General features: G+C 36.9%; 2 protein-coding genes across 2 annotated transcripts in view; both read right to left on the minus strand.

Moving 5' to 3' along the window:
- LOC128673721 (uncharacterized) overlaps positions 1-15,021 on the minus strand; it is a 119,784-nt gene that overhangs the window by 31,287 nt on the left and 73,476 nt on the right. The gene's annotated exons all lie outside the window — the stretch shown is intronic.
- On the minus strand, positions 769-4,069 carry LOC135309814 (uncharacterized protein K02A2.6-like). Its single transcript, XM_064436240.1, has 2 exons — positions 3,946-4,069; positions 769-3,547 (listed from the first exon to the last, which is right to left on the minus strand). Exons 1-2 carry the CDS (start codon positions 3,957-3,959, stop codon positions 769-771), a joined length of 2,793 nt encoding a protein of 930 aa, XP_064292310.1. The 5' UTR covers positions 3,960-4,069.

A 15,021-nucleotide genomic window follows, 5' to 3' on the forward strand; every position in this document is an offset into this window, starting at 1 on the left:
GTACTATTTTTTTACTCTAGTTCTTTAATAATTCTTTAATAATTAACTAGGAGAGACAACTTAATTTAGAGGGAGAGTGTGCTAAATGAAAAATAAAATTATTAGATACTTATAATATTTTTTTTCTGTTTTGATGGTTTTATTTTTAGTTTTAATGTTGTAGATATTCCAGCTACAGGTTAAGTAATTTGTTTAAATTATGCAATATACACATTATTATTATAAACTACATAATCAAGATTAATAAGTAGATATAATTAAAATAATTTAATGAACTGGAGGAAATGACGCATTTACTATGCGTCATTTTGGAGTAAATAATCAACGTAAAAATTTTCACACGTATTTTTTCGCGGGTTATTTTTAGTGTCAACTTAAACGGGGAAATTCCCCGAAAACCGAACTGGCAGGAGACACGGTGCCCCATTGTTTTTCTTCATTAATATGCGATTTATGAATATTTATGGCCGTTCAGAATTAACGACGTGACGTTATTGCCTTAATTAAAAATTTCGCAGCCAACATTTGATCGTAAAGTGTGAAGAATATGTAAGCAGGAATAGTTGGGAGCACAGTAAAACACGTCTGGTCACTACGGAATTTATTGCGGAGATGAGTGCCTTCCAAAAATGACAATCTTAAATAGCTAATTGTTACAGCTACCCACTTATACATATGTTACACCCTACCACTTAATTAATACTAAGGCCTTACATAACATTTATACAAAAGAAAATAAAATACTTCATATCTTAAAATGTTTATGAGCTAATCGATCTCAAAACCAAATCTTAGAGGTCGTTTTCTGACACGGGGTGGTTCTCGTCCGGAAGGAAGATTCACGGGTGGTGCATTAGTGGATGTTGTCTCGTCAACCGGACGCTCCGTCGCTTGCGCACCCTCGCTTTCATATGTGACGTCACTATGACGATGCTCGGATGTAGTTGAAGTGTCTACTACCTGTTCAGCAGACTTAATCTGCTCAGTAGTCGTAAGCTCTGCTTCGTTACCCGCGTCAGTAGAAGCAGATGGTACGTTTAATGTAGCAACTTGGTCTATATGCCTTTTTATGGGTGGATCTTCTTCCCTACCAATCAAATAATGTCGAGATCCCAATTTTTGTTCTATTGTACCCATTAACCACTTATTTTTCCCTGAAAAATTTCGAGCCTTAACTTTCTCACCTACATTTAAGTTCCTTAACATTCCTCCAGCACTATTCATCTGTTTTTGTTGCATTTTGTGAACCCTGTCTACTACCTGCCTGTCACCTTTTAAAAGATCTAACCTCGACCGAAGCTGCCTATGTTGTAACAATGACGCGGGTGAAACGCCAGTGGTACTATGTTCAACGTTACGATAAGCCATTAAATATGACTGGAGCGCTGCGTCTATTTCAATTTTATCCCGCATTGCCTTTTTTACTGCCCGCTTACAAAGCTTGACGGCGCCCTCGGCCGCTCCGTTTGATGACGGGTGGTACGCGGCTGAAAAAGTGACCATTATACCGTTCTTACTCATAAAATCAGCATATTCCCTACTCGAAAACGGAGGGCCGTTGTCTGAAACAATTTGTCGTGGTAAACCAAAACGAGCAAATGTTTCACGTAATACTTTTATAACCGAACTAGCCGTCGTCCTATTCATATGAAACACTTCTATCCATTTAGTAGTCGAGTCTATAATTACTAAAAATGTGTAACCCTGGATGGGTCCCAGAAAATCGGCATGTAACCGCGTCCATGGTTCAGGCGCATACGGCCACGACTGTGGAGGCGCCCGTGGCGGGGCAGACCCCTCTGCGACACACGTCGCGCAATCCTTACAAACTCTTTCAATATCGGCGTCTATCCCTGGCCACCAAACTATGCCCCGCGCTATACTTTTCATTTTTACAATTCCAAGATGTCCTATATGCATTTCTTTTAACAAGTTCTTACGCAAACTACTAGGTATTACCAACCTATAGCCCCAAACTACACAGCCCATGTCCAAATATAACTCATTACGGCGTGTGAAATAAGGTTTGAGTTCTGAATCAGTACAACTTGGAGGCCAACCAGATTGTATGTACCTCACTACTCTTTTAATTACCTCATCTTTAACTAATTCGGTTACAACCTCTTTTCGAGTAACAGGTAAAAAATCTTGAATAAATTTAATATAAGTAGCCTCAAGGTGGGGTTTCGGTTCTGGCCCAATCGGCAAACGGGATAATGTGTCCGCCACATTGTTCTCGCTGCGCACGTATTCAATGTCATAGTGGTAGCCCGCTAAGATCACAGCCCAGCGCTGCATGCGACTGGCGGCCATCACGGGTATGCCCGTTTTATCACCAAAAATAGTTACCAAGGGTTTATGATCCGTTCTCAATGTGAACTTCCTACCGTAAAGGTATTGGTGAAATTTTCTAACGCCATAAATAATTGCCAGTGCTTCTCGTTCTATTTGTGAATAACTCTTTTCTGCTGTATTGAGTGCCCGAGATGCGTAGGCTATAGGCCGCTCGCCGCCCGGCGTCACGTGCGATATGACCGCGCCGACCCCCACACTGCTCGCGTCGGTTGTCAACAACAACGGCAAATCCGGCGAATAGTGTGCTAAAACCTCACTGGATACTAACATTTTTTTAATTTTTTGGAATGCCCTATCCCTTGTTTTATTCCATTCATATTTATTATCTTTTCGTAATAACTCATACAATGGTGACAAGACGGTACTTACGTTTGGAACAAACCTTGCATAGTACATGACCAACCCAAGAAAAGAACGCAACTCCGTCACATTCGTGGGCGCTGCGGCGTTTTTTATAGCCTCGATTTTCTCTGGGCAGGTATGCACTCCTTTTTCGCTTATTGTTAACCCTAAATATGTCACGGAGTCCGCAAAGAATGTGCATTTGTCTTTTTTAACTTTTAATCCATATTTCCTTAACCTAGAAAATACCTCTTCTAAAGTAGCTAAATGTTGTTTATCATCTAAACCGGTAATGATGACGTCATCTAGGAAAACCCCTACTTGGGGTAGGTCCCCAAAAAGTTGCTCTAATTTCCTTTGAAAAATGCCGGGGCTAGACGCTAGACCATATATCAATCTATTATACATAAATAGACCCTTGTGAGTGGTTATAACTGTACATTCTTTAGAGTCGTCCAACTCTAACTGGGCGTAGGCTTGTGATAAGTCAATTTTTGAAAATTTTTGACCACCGTGCAATTTAGTCAATAAATCCTCTACTCTCGGTAATGGAAAACGATCCACCTCTAGGCATTTATTTAATGTTAGTTTAAAGTCACCACATATACGTATCGTACCATCCTTCTTCATGACCGGCACGATGGGCGTTGCCCAGTCGGAGCTGGTGACGGGCGAGAGGATGCCGTCGCGCACCATCTGGTCGAGCGCGCGCTCGACGGGCTCGCGCAGTGCGTACGCCAGCGGTCGCGCGCGCAGGAATACCGGCCGCGCCGCGCTTTTCAGTCGGAATCCGACCTTGCCGCCCGTGAACCTTCCCAACCCGTCCTCAAACACCTCACAATATCTGGAACTGAAGTCCGACAAATTAAATGTTGAACATTTAATATTATGACAATTACTCACAGGCAGATCGATACGTAATTCCTGGAGCCATTCCCTACCTAATAAATTAGTTTTGCCACAATCGACTACATATAAATCTAGAGGTTTACACTCTTTTTTATATTTAACTAAAGGTCTAATTTTGCCCACGGGGTGAATAATTTCTCCAGTATAATATCGCAACCTCAAATCGCTGTGTAACATTCGACAGGATGGAAATAAATAATTATAACAGTCGTAACTAATACACGATATAGCACTACCTGTGTCTATCTCCATAGTTAACATTTTATCATCAATTAAAATGTCTATAGTGTATGGTGCAAACTTTTTTAAATTATACAATTCGATACAATTATTATTTACCTCTTCACTGTCATTATCCTCACTGTCGGACCTCACCCTTTGTTCTGAAAGGTGATGAAGCTTAGAATAACCACCTCTAAATTTTGGACACATCCTTTTTAAATGCCCCTCCTTGTTGCATACTCGGCACACGTAATATCTAAACTTGCATAAAGTGGCCTCATGTTGACCACCACAAACGTTACACCTCTTTGTATCAGGGTTAAAAAAAAATGAAGAGTGTTTTCCAGCCGACCGTTTATCGCTGCCCGCTCCGCTTCTGCCGCTCGCGCCAGCTCCTGTCTCCTTATCGCTCTGGCCACGATACATTCCTCCGTGCCAAGTACTAGTACGCCTCGCTCGGTTCCTCTCCGATGATCTCAGCTGATTCACTGATGTCGTTGGTAGCCCGTCACTCTTTCCGGCCCTCGTACGGTCCTCCACCAACGCCGCATTAGTTTCTGCTGTCTCCATCGCTACAGCCAGTCTAAACGCTTTTTCTAAAGTAATGCTGTCTTCCTCCGCAAATAATCTCTGTCTTATATTTTCATTCCTGAGACCGCATACGAATTGGTCTTGAATGTTCTCCTTCAAACTGGCCGACTCAAATTTGCAGTCTTTCGATAACCTTTTCAATTCTGTCAAGTAGTCTATCACTATTTCGTTTTCTTTTTGTACTCGCTGCCTGAATTTGAACCTCTCTGCTAACAAACTTGGCTTCGGTTGCAGATGTGCCTTCATGACCTTGACAAGGTCCTCGAACGACTTAGTCGACGGTTTGTCCGGTGTACACAAATTCACCATCAATTCATACGCATCACTCCCCATAACAGTTATTAAGGTAGCCACTTTCATTGCTACTTTCACTTCGTTCGCAATAAAATATTGTTCTAAACGTTCTACGTACGAATCCCACAAATCTTTCGTAACATCGAATGGACCGATCTTGCCTATCGCCATCTTGATACGCTTGTAGTCTCGACACGACACTTTTACATATAATTATTTTAAGTATTTATTTCTTATTTGGTTTTATCACGCACACGTATACGTCCAATTATTTTTCGTCGCCACTGAAGAATATGTAAGCAGGAATAGTTGGGAGCACAGTAAAACACGTCTGGTCACTACGGAATTTATTGCGGAGATGAGTGCCTTCCAAAAATGACAATCTTAAATAGCTAATTGTTACAGCTACCCACTTATACATATGTTACAAAGTGGATATTAAAAATTCGTTTAATTTTGGCATGTATGGGAGATTTTTAATTATATTTTTTACAACAGATTATTTATGTAAGTAGGAAACACGTATTTTACAGTATTTGATATGTTTTACGTTTGATAAAATGTACGAATAAATATATTAAATATTAGGACAAATCACACAGATTGATGAAAGGTATGTTCTTCTCCATACTTCAAAGTACATGTATGCAAAATAAATATATATAATAGGACAAATCACACAGATTGAGCTAGCCCCAAAGTAAGTTCTAGACTTGTGTTATGGGATACTAACTCAACGATACTATATTTTATAACAAATAAATATATAGATAAACATCCAAGACCCGGGCCAATCAGAAAAAGATCATTTTCCATAATGACCAGACCGAGGATCGAACCCGGGACCTCTCGGTTCAGTGGCAAGAAGTTTACCACTGCGCCACCGAGGTCGTCATTTTTGAGAATAATTTTTGACAATTTTTTATACACATTTTTTCACGAAATGTTAAATATTCGATATATTTAAAAGCTAACTAATCCAGCATCGGCTACTCCAAACTGTTTGATTCCAACCCATGTTATCAATAAATATATTACATGTTGAACCCATGTCGCCGTGCATGCCTTAAAGGACCGGGTTACGATCCGTGAACACCTAAGGATAATAATAATAATTCCCTTTAGTTCCGAAATTGTTACAATAATTTTGACTGGATTTATATTATACAAATTTCAACTCATATTTTAAGCCACAGCTCGACGTGCCTCTTGACATTGGCCTTAATATAAAAAATGACTTGGATATATATATTATATAAAAAATATAAAAACAGTACACTTCAATAAAAGCTGAAATTTATAATTAATTATAAAATTTTTTGTCATAGTGTAAGTATGTCACCTGCCCCAAATCTTGAAACACCGTAATGAATACAGTTCGTCACTACCAGGAGATTATAAACTCCCAGCTGTTCAAGCTAACACTATTTACCGCCGGAACTACCAGGGAGGGGGACGGGGAACGGGCCAGGAATAAATTACTAGGAGAACACGCTTCGTTCTAACCACGTTCTAACTAAACTCTATTGAATTAATCTATTTTATAGCACATTTTAAATCTTTATTTATATTCCACATGGAAAGTCTATTATGTTTGTAAATGCGCTTCGTGAATACGTTTCCGTGTAAAGCTTATAAATAATGTTATGTATTGGAATTTTAGCATCAGTATTAACTCTATTGAGTCTGGTATTAAAATAAGTATATTCTGAGGCTTTTAAATTTTTTATTTTATACCTAACATACTTACAGAAACTAATACAATTGTTTAATTATTTATTGTGATACATAAAACGAGTCAAATTATTTATCACACATATTAAAAAAATTATGGCCAAAAAATATAGTTTTGTACAATACTATTTATAATAACTTAAAATGACATTTTATATAGAAACTTCATATATTTACCTACTGAATGTGTAGCTTACAGATCTTGTTCCTATTCTTAAAAACCAATGAATAGTTTCAAAGAAATTGCATTTTACGTCGACTCAATTTGCAGCAAAATGCTTACTGTCGCGACAACGACTTCACAGCCTCATTACTGGACTAGTTTTGGCAAATGTGCCTAGCGCTATTATCTGCAGACGTCTAGCATTAGCTTCTGAATAGGCTGCGTTCCAATGTTATTTGCAAATTTATTTATTGCTCAATATGAAGAGTGCCTTAGTTTTCGCGTTTTGTTGACGCGATTTGCACTCGGTCATGGGATAGCTCACCAAATATAAATATATTGTTTTGGCAGGCTTTTTATGTTATCGATCATTTTGGTGACTGGTGTCAGATTTTATTCATCATCATCATCATATCGAGTGTGTTATTGCTAACACAGGTGTCAGATTTTATTCAAGTTACCTAAAGGCATCTGTCGTGACTTACCGCATCTAGTAGCAGGTAATCGCTTGCACACTATTGAGCTAAACTGTCCACTAGTATGCAGGTTTCCTCATCATGTTTTCCTTCACCGGAAGTGGTGGTCTATGAAAACTACTATGTATGAGTTAGATTGGTATACAAACTCATATGGCACGAGTAGGATACGAACCTGAGACCTTTCGATCCAAATGTGGGCGTCTTAACCATTACACCACCACCGCTTCTAATTCGCTTCAGATTTTATTCATTTCAGCATAAGGAGTCTGAAACGGATCTCGGACAATTGCTTCGTCTACGAATGTTTCGACATCGGGCGTTTGAACGACAGAACCCTTCATCTTCGTCGACGACACGTTCGTAGACGAAGCAATTGTCGGAGAACCGTTTCAGACTCCGGCATAAGTTTACGCAACTGATTAACCAGTTTATTATTACAACTAAATACCGCATTTTTTGTCTGTGTTTTGTATATGACGTTGAATATACCTTTATACTTGCTTCCTATACGAAAATATTTTCATCACTCCGTATATACAAATAAACCAGTATTTGCAGCAGCATAGGAAGACTCGACGAGTACTGTCGGTCAATTTGATAGTGACCGAATTTGGTTATAGAATAATATATCACACGACATAGCTCCGCGTGTCCAAAAATTTTGGCTTTATTTATTATGAATAATGATTTTTCATATTGATTCAGAACATAGATATTCAGGAAGAATTCTTCTTAGCTTTTCTCCATGGACAAAGGCTGAACACACTTGGTGAAGCCATGGTGACTTTTTAGCCTTTGTGACACAGGGATGGGAGAATTTTTGTTAAAATATTTATATTTACCTACAATATATTTGAAATACCCCATCTAATTTTATTCCAAGGTTCAGGTTGTAAATTGGCGATGCGAGAAAAGGTCGCTCCCTGGGGACATTAGGGATGTAGGCTGTTACTTACAGTAAAAGTGATCTTGCAAAGGATTCTAGATTGATTTTTACACGCCTTCCTTGCTTGAATTATTGAACTGTATTAGCATATTTTCTGGACAACGACTAGGATTAGGTAACTATGAAGATAACCGGACCACGTACTCTAGGTGCTGCGAAAATCTTTATATACTCTTATAATATTATAAAACAAAGTCCTCTGACGCATCAGTCATCTGTCTGTTCGCGATAATCTCAAAAACTATTGCACGGATTTTTATGCGGTTTTCGCCAATATATAGTGTGGTTCCTGAGGAAGGTTTAGGTATATATTGTATTATATTTTTACATGAGCGAACTCGGGCCGGGCCGCTAGTTAAAAATAAGGAAAAGCTAGAAAGAATTTCTCTATAATATTTTATATTTTTCACTAATATATTTTTATTTTATAAGTCAATCACAACTTTTATAAATCGGAAGACCTCCGAGAAGTAGTGATCACCACTCCAGCTATCTGGAGGTCTTGGGTTCGATTCCCATCGTGGGCAAATAGTACCTGTAGTCACAAATATTTGTCCATAAATATGACGATAAAATAGTTACATTTATTTTCTAATATTTTCTTTGAATTAAATATCAAAACTCTGAACCCCTGAGGTCCATAGATCTGACTAAGAAGGCCCCGCGATTATCTCTTCCGACGAAAACACATAAAAACCTTTTTGCAGTCGAAACCATAGACACAAACACAATCTTTCGTTTAAAATTCCAATAGGTATGTAAATGTAAAATTTTCACTACTCTACCATTATCCGTTATTGTAATAAACTAGAATATTTTGCCATCCATAATTGTGTACGTTGAATGGCTCGTGACAGACTGCCACCCTCGATAATAATGCAATGCTCCCCAAAGGATTAACTGATGCATACATATTGTCCGGGATAATTCCCTGTACTTTTATTTTATCAAGAAGACCAGCCCGTAAATTGTTAATAATGATGCAATATCAGACTTTAGCAGGAAATAGGTTTCTTTATTCATAATTCAGATTTCTTTAATCAACTCAGGTTTGCATCAATATTATATAATATATATGAATCATTTATTGACGACGGAAATTTATTTAAAACCAAGTCTACTGCCAACTTCCAAAATCCGTTGCGTTATTTCAAAGATCTAGGCATACATATGGACAGACAGCGGGAAGCGACTTTGTTTTATACTATGTAGATCACTCACAAGTATTATCGTTCCCTGAAACACTGCAAGTGATTAACTTGTATACCACCCCAATCCTTTATAAAATGAGCATACAATTGACGACCTCGGTGGCGCAGTGGTAAAGTTCTTGCCACTGAACCGAGAGGTCCCGGGTTCGATCCCCGGTCGGGTCATGATGGAAAATGATCTTTTTCTGATTGGCCCGGGTCTTGGATGTTTATCTATATATGTATTTGTTATAAAAAATAGTATCGTTGAGTTAGTATCCCAGTCTTACTTTGGGGCTAGCTACATCTGTGTGATTTATCATAATATAATTATTTATTTATTAACTGTAGGTACCTTGTGACACTACCAGGTGAAAAATAATAACTATCAATATATCTCCAACAAATTATTAGTCTTTTCGATTGTTATAAATCAAATGTGAATGTGAATAGTGTGCTTGAAGTTTACATTTATGCCGATAGAAAATCTGGATTCGTTATAATATTTTGTGGTTTTATTTTTATTTTATTTATTAAGAAACCACAAACAGATACATAATAAGTTACAAGATAATCTTAAAATTAAAAAGGTGATAATTACGTATTCACAGATTAATTACTAAAGTGTTTAGTCAAGTAGTTGCCACTAGTGGTAACACAACATGCACAAATAGGATAGTTTGAAAATTACACAAGATTACACAATTTAAACACAAGGAATGACGACAAATACAAGTTAATTTTGTCTACTTCAGCTAAGATAAAATTGCGTGGTTTTTTGAATAAATACGCAAATATGTCTGATTTCGTCTGAAATAATTTATTAAGAGATTCAGCCATGCGGTAAATAGGAGAACGATCTCCAGAATTGGTACGGCAGGTATGTAAATGAAATAAAGGTGTCTTACGAAAGTTGCGCTGGATATGGTATAAGAAAAAGATAGACTTATATGTATATTATATATTATTTTGATAACTGATGGTGGTGGGAATCAGGTGGGCCGTATGCCTATTTGATTGCTCAGTAAAAAAATAAAAACAAGTTTTAATCTGCGATTAGTCTTGAATTTTTAGTTAGATCTGTAGTGAGATTGTATCAGCTTTTTTGGAATCTGCAGGCGAGCTCCAAGGTCAATGACATTAAATAAATGTTTACCTTTGATAAACGGAATATTAGATGTAATCAGTTCACCATTTCTTGTAGAATAGGGTGGCATTTCTTGTAGAATAGAAATGAGACAATCGGGTTAATACCTAATGATCACCGCTGTCCGGGAACAACTCTAATACCAGAAATACTACACACGTTTCAACAAGTAGTACTTAGATTCGATTCTTGGAAGCTCCCAATTTGAGACCTGTTGTGCCACATAGAGGCGTAATGACAACCTCTGTCTGCAGCAGGGGTTGAAGAGTACTAAAATTAATAAGGTAAATTGCCAAGGTTTTTTTTTCATTGTTACAATACTACACTCTATACTATAAGTTACTTTTTTCAAAGTTTTATTTTCTAGATACATTTTCTGGGCGATATTAAGAAGTTGCCAATACCACAAATAAATTTCGAGCCAACCTAAATATTAACCAGATTTTGTTTCAATACCTAAAAGCCAATACAAAAAGAAACATAATCCCAAAGAAAATAATATCACAACCATCTGTAAATCATGGAGCAAATAAATATTTTTTCGATTACACGTAATGGCTCCGCGAAGCACTACGGCCGCATTCCACTAAAGCGAAAACAAACGAAAGGATAAACAGACATATTTTAAACAAACACACATCGAACATTATCTCAAGTTCATTTATCTAAAACTAGCAGCCCGTCCTGGCTTCGCTCGGGTATCGCGCCTTATTCAAGAATCACATTATTTAAAAAAACCATCCGTTGCGCAGTTTTAAACATCGAAACGTACATACAGACAACGGACAGACAGACAGCGGTTAGCGACTTTGTTTTATATTATCTAGTGATAATCTATCATAATTTTCTAACGATTGTAATTAAGCTATTGGCGATAGATAAGGTACCTAGTTATCTGTTAGTGAGCCACACTCTGTACTTTACAGGCCATAAGCGCTACCATAATTTGTTGTAATTCTTGCCATAACAGTTTTACAAATGTCAATATTTGTAATTAAACTTTTCTAAGGCCTCCATTATCTCCGCACCGGTCAGTATAGGAGACGTTGCACCAAAAAATATTCTAGCCTCAGCATTGTGCATCTTTACTCAAGTGGAGTGTTACCTTTACACGAAACGAGATATGGCCGGGCAGTATCGCTGTTCCAAATCAACCCAGAAATATACAGATTGCTTTGAACCCACACAATTCGACTATCTTTAACTGAAGTATCGAAAAAATATGGAATTTTAGCGTTGAATCAACTTATTACTAATAGCCATATTGCCAATTTCTTTTCCAAGAACCGAGTTTCGCGTTTACATTAATTGTAGTTTCTATTTTAAGTGCAGTGCAAAAATTTTAGAAATTGTATAAAAGAAGTACTTATAAAAAGGCATATTACAAGTCTTATGATTATGTGAACGACAATAATGTTTGGCCCAAGCGTGGTGCAGTATCCTCATAACATATGTAATTGATTTGTGACATTATTACGTACGTTTTGTACATTTCGCTTTTTATGTATATATTTTGTTTGTGTGACAACTTTCAATAGTTTTATTGGAAATACAACTTTATTTTATTTTATTTATTCATTCAAATTTTGACATTTTTAATAATGATGTAAATTCGTCTTCCTAATTTTTAATATATGTATAAGACCTATATTTATTAATTGACGTCCTTGGAGAAAAGGCTGCGATGAAGTTTGTTGCGCCGCTTCTTCTTCACCTGCGCTTTTGAATCCGGCAGTAGACTTAGTTTAAGTAATATTTTGACGTCAATAAGTGATGTATATCATCCTAAATTGAATAAAGAATTTTGAATTTAAATTTGAATTTGAAAAAACGACAACCAGTTAAAAATGTACTTCCATAGTTATAAATTATGCCATTTAAATTATTTTATTACTAGCTATTACCCGCGACTATGCCTGCGGCAAAGAATATATATATATATATATATGAAGACAAATCACACAGATTGAGCTAGCCCTAGTGTTATGGGATACTAACTCAACGATACTATATTTTATAACATATATATATATATGTAGATAAACATCCAAAACCCGGGCCAATCAAAAAATTATCATTTTCCATCATGACCCGACCGTGATCGGAACCGGAACATACCTCGACACTCGTTTAACGCTTATTATTTTATATTTACTTAAATTCTTCTTCTTCCGTGCATTATCCCTTTATTTGGGGTGGGCCTTCATATGTCGGCGGCAGGACGTCCTGTCCTGAGCTATCTGCATATCCAGTCGAGCCCGCACCAAAGCTTTGCTGATATTAAAAGGATTGGAGGATAGGTAACCGACCTATCATCCACGGCGCTGGCGATCATCCTCTGCCCCTTTTTGCCCCAGGAATGACCAAGGCTATATTGAGTCATCATCATATCGAGTGTTTTATTGCTACACTGGTGTCAGATTTTATTCAAGTCGCCTAAAGGCATCTGACATGACTTTTACGACTACTTACCGCCATCTAGTGGCAGGTAGTCGCATACGCACTAGTGAACTAAACTGCCCACCAGTGTGAAGGTTTCCTTAACGATGTTTTCCTTGAACCGGAAGCACGTGGTGGTCTATGAAAAGTACTTTATGAGTCAGATTGGTATACAAACTCATATGGCACGAGTAGGATACTAACCTGAGAACTTTCGATTCACAGGCGCTTTCTTAACCATGATCACCACCGCTTCGATTCCGCTTATATCCAGTAAAACTCAATGAATGAATGAAATAACTCAAAATAAGGTTGAATTCTCGGCGCGTCACGTTTGACCGCTGCCAAGTCACTGGGCGATCCGCCATTTTGATGAAATGGAATACCCTTATCTTCTATTCATCCTTTTAATAAACTTATCCTTTCACAGGCCTGGAAACATGAAAATTAAAAATGAAACGTAAAAGTATTCCATTACGTAATTAAAATGTCCTACAAAGGTCTAACTTTGTAGCTTTCCTTTCTGGGTACAAAAGGAATATGGAAAAATGGGATGTTACCCACCAAACTGAGTGTAGTATTCACGTATGATTAATAGTGACTGTGTAAAGGTACGGCCAACAGCAAGCTATCTATATCGTTTCAAATTCACCACTATTACTGTAGCATTGTGATCATGATCATGGGTAACATGACATGTGGGTGAATGTTGTACGTCCTCATAGAATTTGAAGAGTTTTCACATTTTTTTTTTCTGGTGCATTTTTAGGTATAGTTTCGTTCGTGATTTTGATAACTTTCCCCAATTTCTTATTGGTTACCAAATCCCATTTTAAATGGGGTCGGCACATACTTATGTGTTTTCGTTTCAAAATTAATCCTACAATATCCCACTAAAATATAAAATCGAAAACTTTAATACGTATGAAGATGTTTTTGCTTTATCATGTAAAATCATAAAAGAAAATTGGTAAACGGATAAAATATAACCAGAAACAGCAAAGAGGCTGTTTTTTATGCCGAAAATTCGACGTGTGCAAAGCTATGTAGGTATATATTACTAAAAGACAATAATTTATATATTTAACATATAATTTTAAAAAGTTAACAATAGGTGGGAATATTAAATTTCCTTTTATTTAATTACAATTCCTTTTATATAATTGTATTTTTTAACAGGATAATTAGTTGTAATGGGAAGGATCACGTTACTGAAACTCTTTGGAATCCCAGTGAGTCAATAAAAAAGTTTAAAATTCCTGTTAAATTAATTAATTATTTTTTGTCAGTAAGAAGTCGATGTGAGTTAGTATCATTTAGGTATCTATGTATGAGTAATATTTATTTATTGTTACTTTTATATTGAAACTTATTATTAAAAAAGTAATATATTTTTAAATTAGGTATATATATTTTCCTTTCATCAGCACTTGATCACAATCATAATATGTTTCAGTATACCTTTTGACCTTATATCTTTTTACCTTTATTGTGTACTTACATTGTTATATTACTGACAAAAAATTATACATAAATTTATATTTAAAAAATGGTAAGCCCTTCTGGCATAATAGGGATCAACACTGTTTGAATGAGTTTCTTTCGGCATTTCTTCTCAGCAGTGGTCGTTCCGAAATGCTAGTAGTTTGAAGCTTTGGTAAACATCATTTAATTTAGAATATGACGTGAAAAAGTGCCTGTGAAGGCCTAATTTCTGAATAAATGATTTGATTTTGATAAAAATACAAATAATAAAACAAAATAAAACATAAATAATTGCAAAGACAATCAAAAATGCCACCCCGAATTGTACCCGGTTCAAAAGTACCCATAACGCTAGCTGCGTTTCCTCGTTGGATAGCAATTGATAGCCTTTGAACCAAGTACCATCCGGAGCGGTAGTCATATCCACGACACCTTAAACGCCGTCCTATCTCACCAACAAAGCGCTTCGCCTCCGAACACCACGGGCCAGCCGTTTCCACGGCAACTGGAACAAACTCGTACTGATTGGATAAAACAGAATACTTGGCCATTTTAAGTTCAGCTGCCACCCTTGCAGCGGCCCCAGTCAAACGCTTACTATTAGTGAGGTAGGACGCCGCACATGTTACCTATATGTATATATGTTACCTAAATCAACCGAATCAAATAACATATAATAGAATTTGACGACCTCGGTGGCGCAGTGGTAAAAGTTCTTGCCACCG

This window comes from Plodia interpunctella, chromosome 11 (genome assembly GCF_027563975.2).
Source record: "Plodia interpunctella isolate USDA-ARS_2022_Savannah chromosome 11, ilPloInte3.2, whole genome shotgun sequence".
In the NCBI taxonomy this organism is placed as follows: domain Eukaryota; kingdom Metazoa; phylum Arthropoda; class Insecta; order Lepidoptera; family Pyralidae; genus Plodia; species Plodia interpunctella.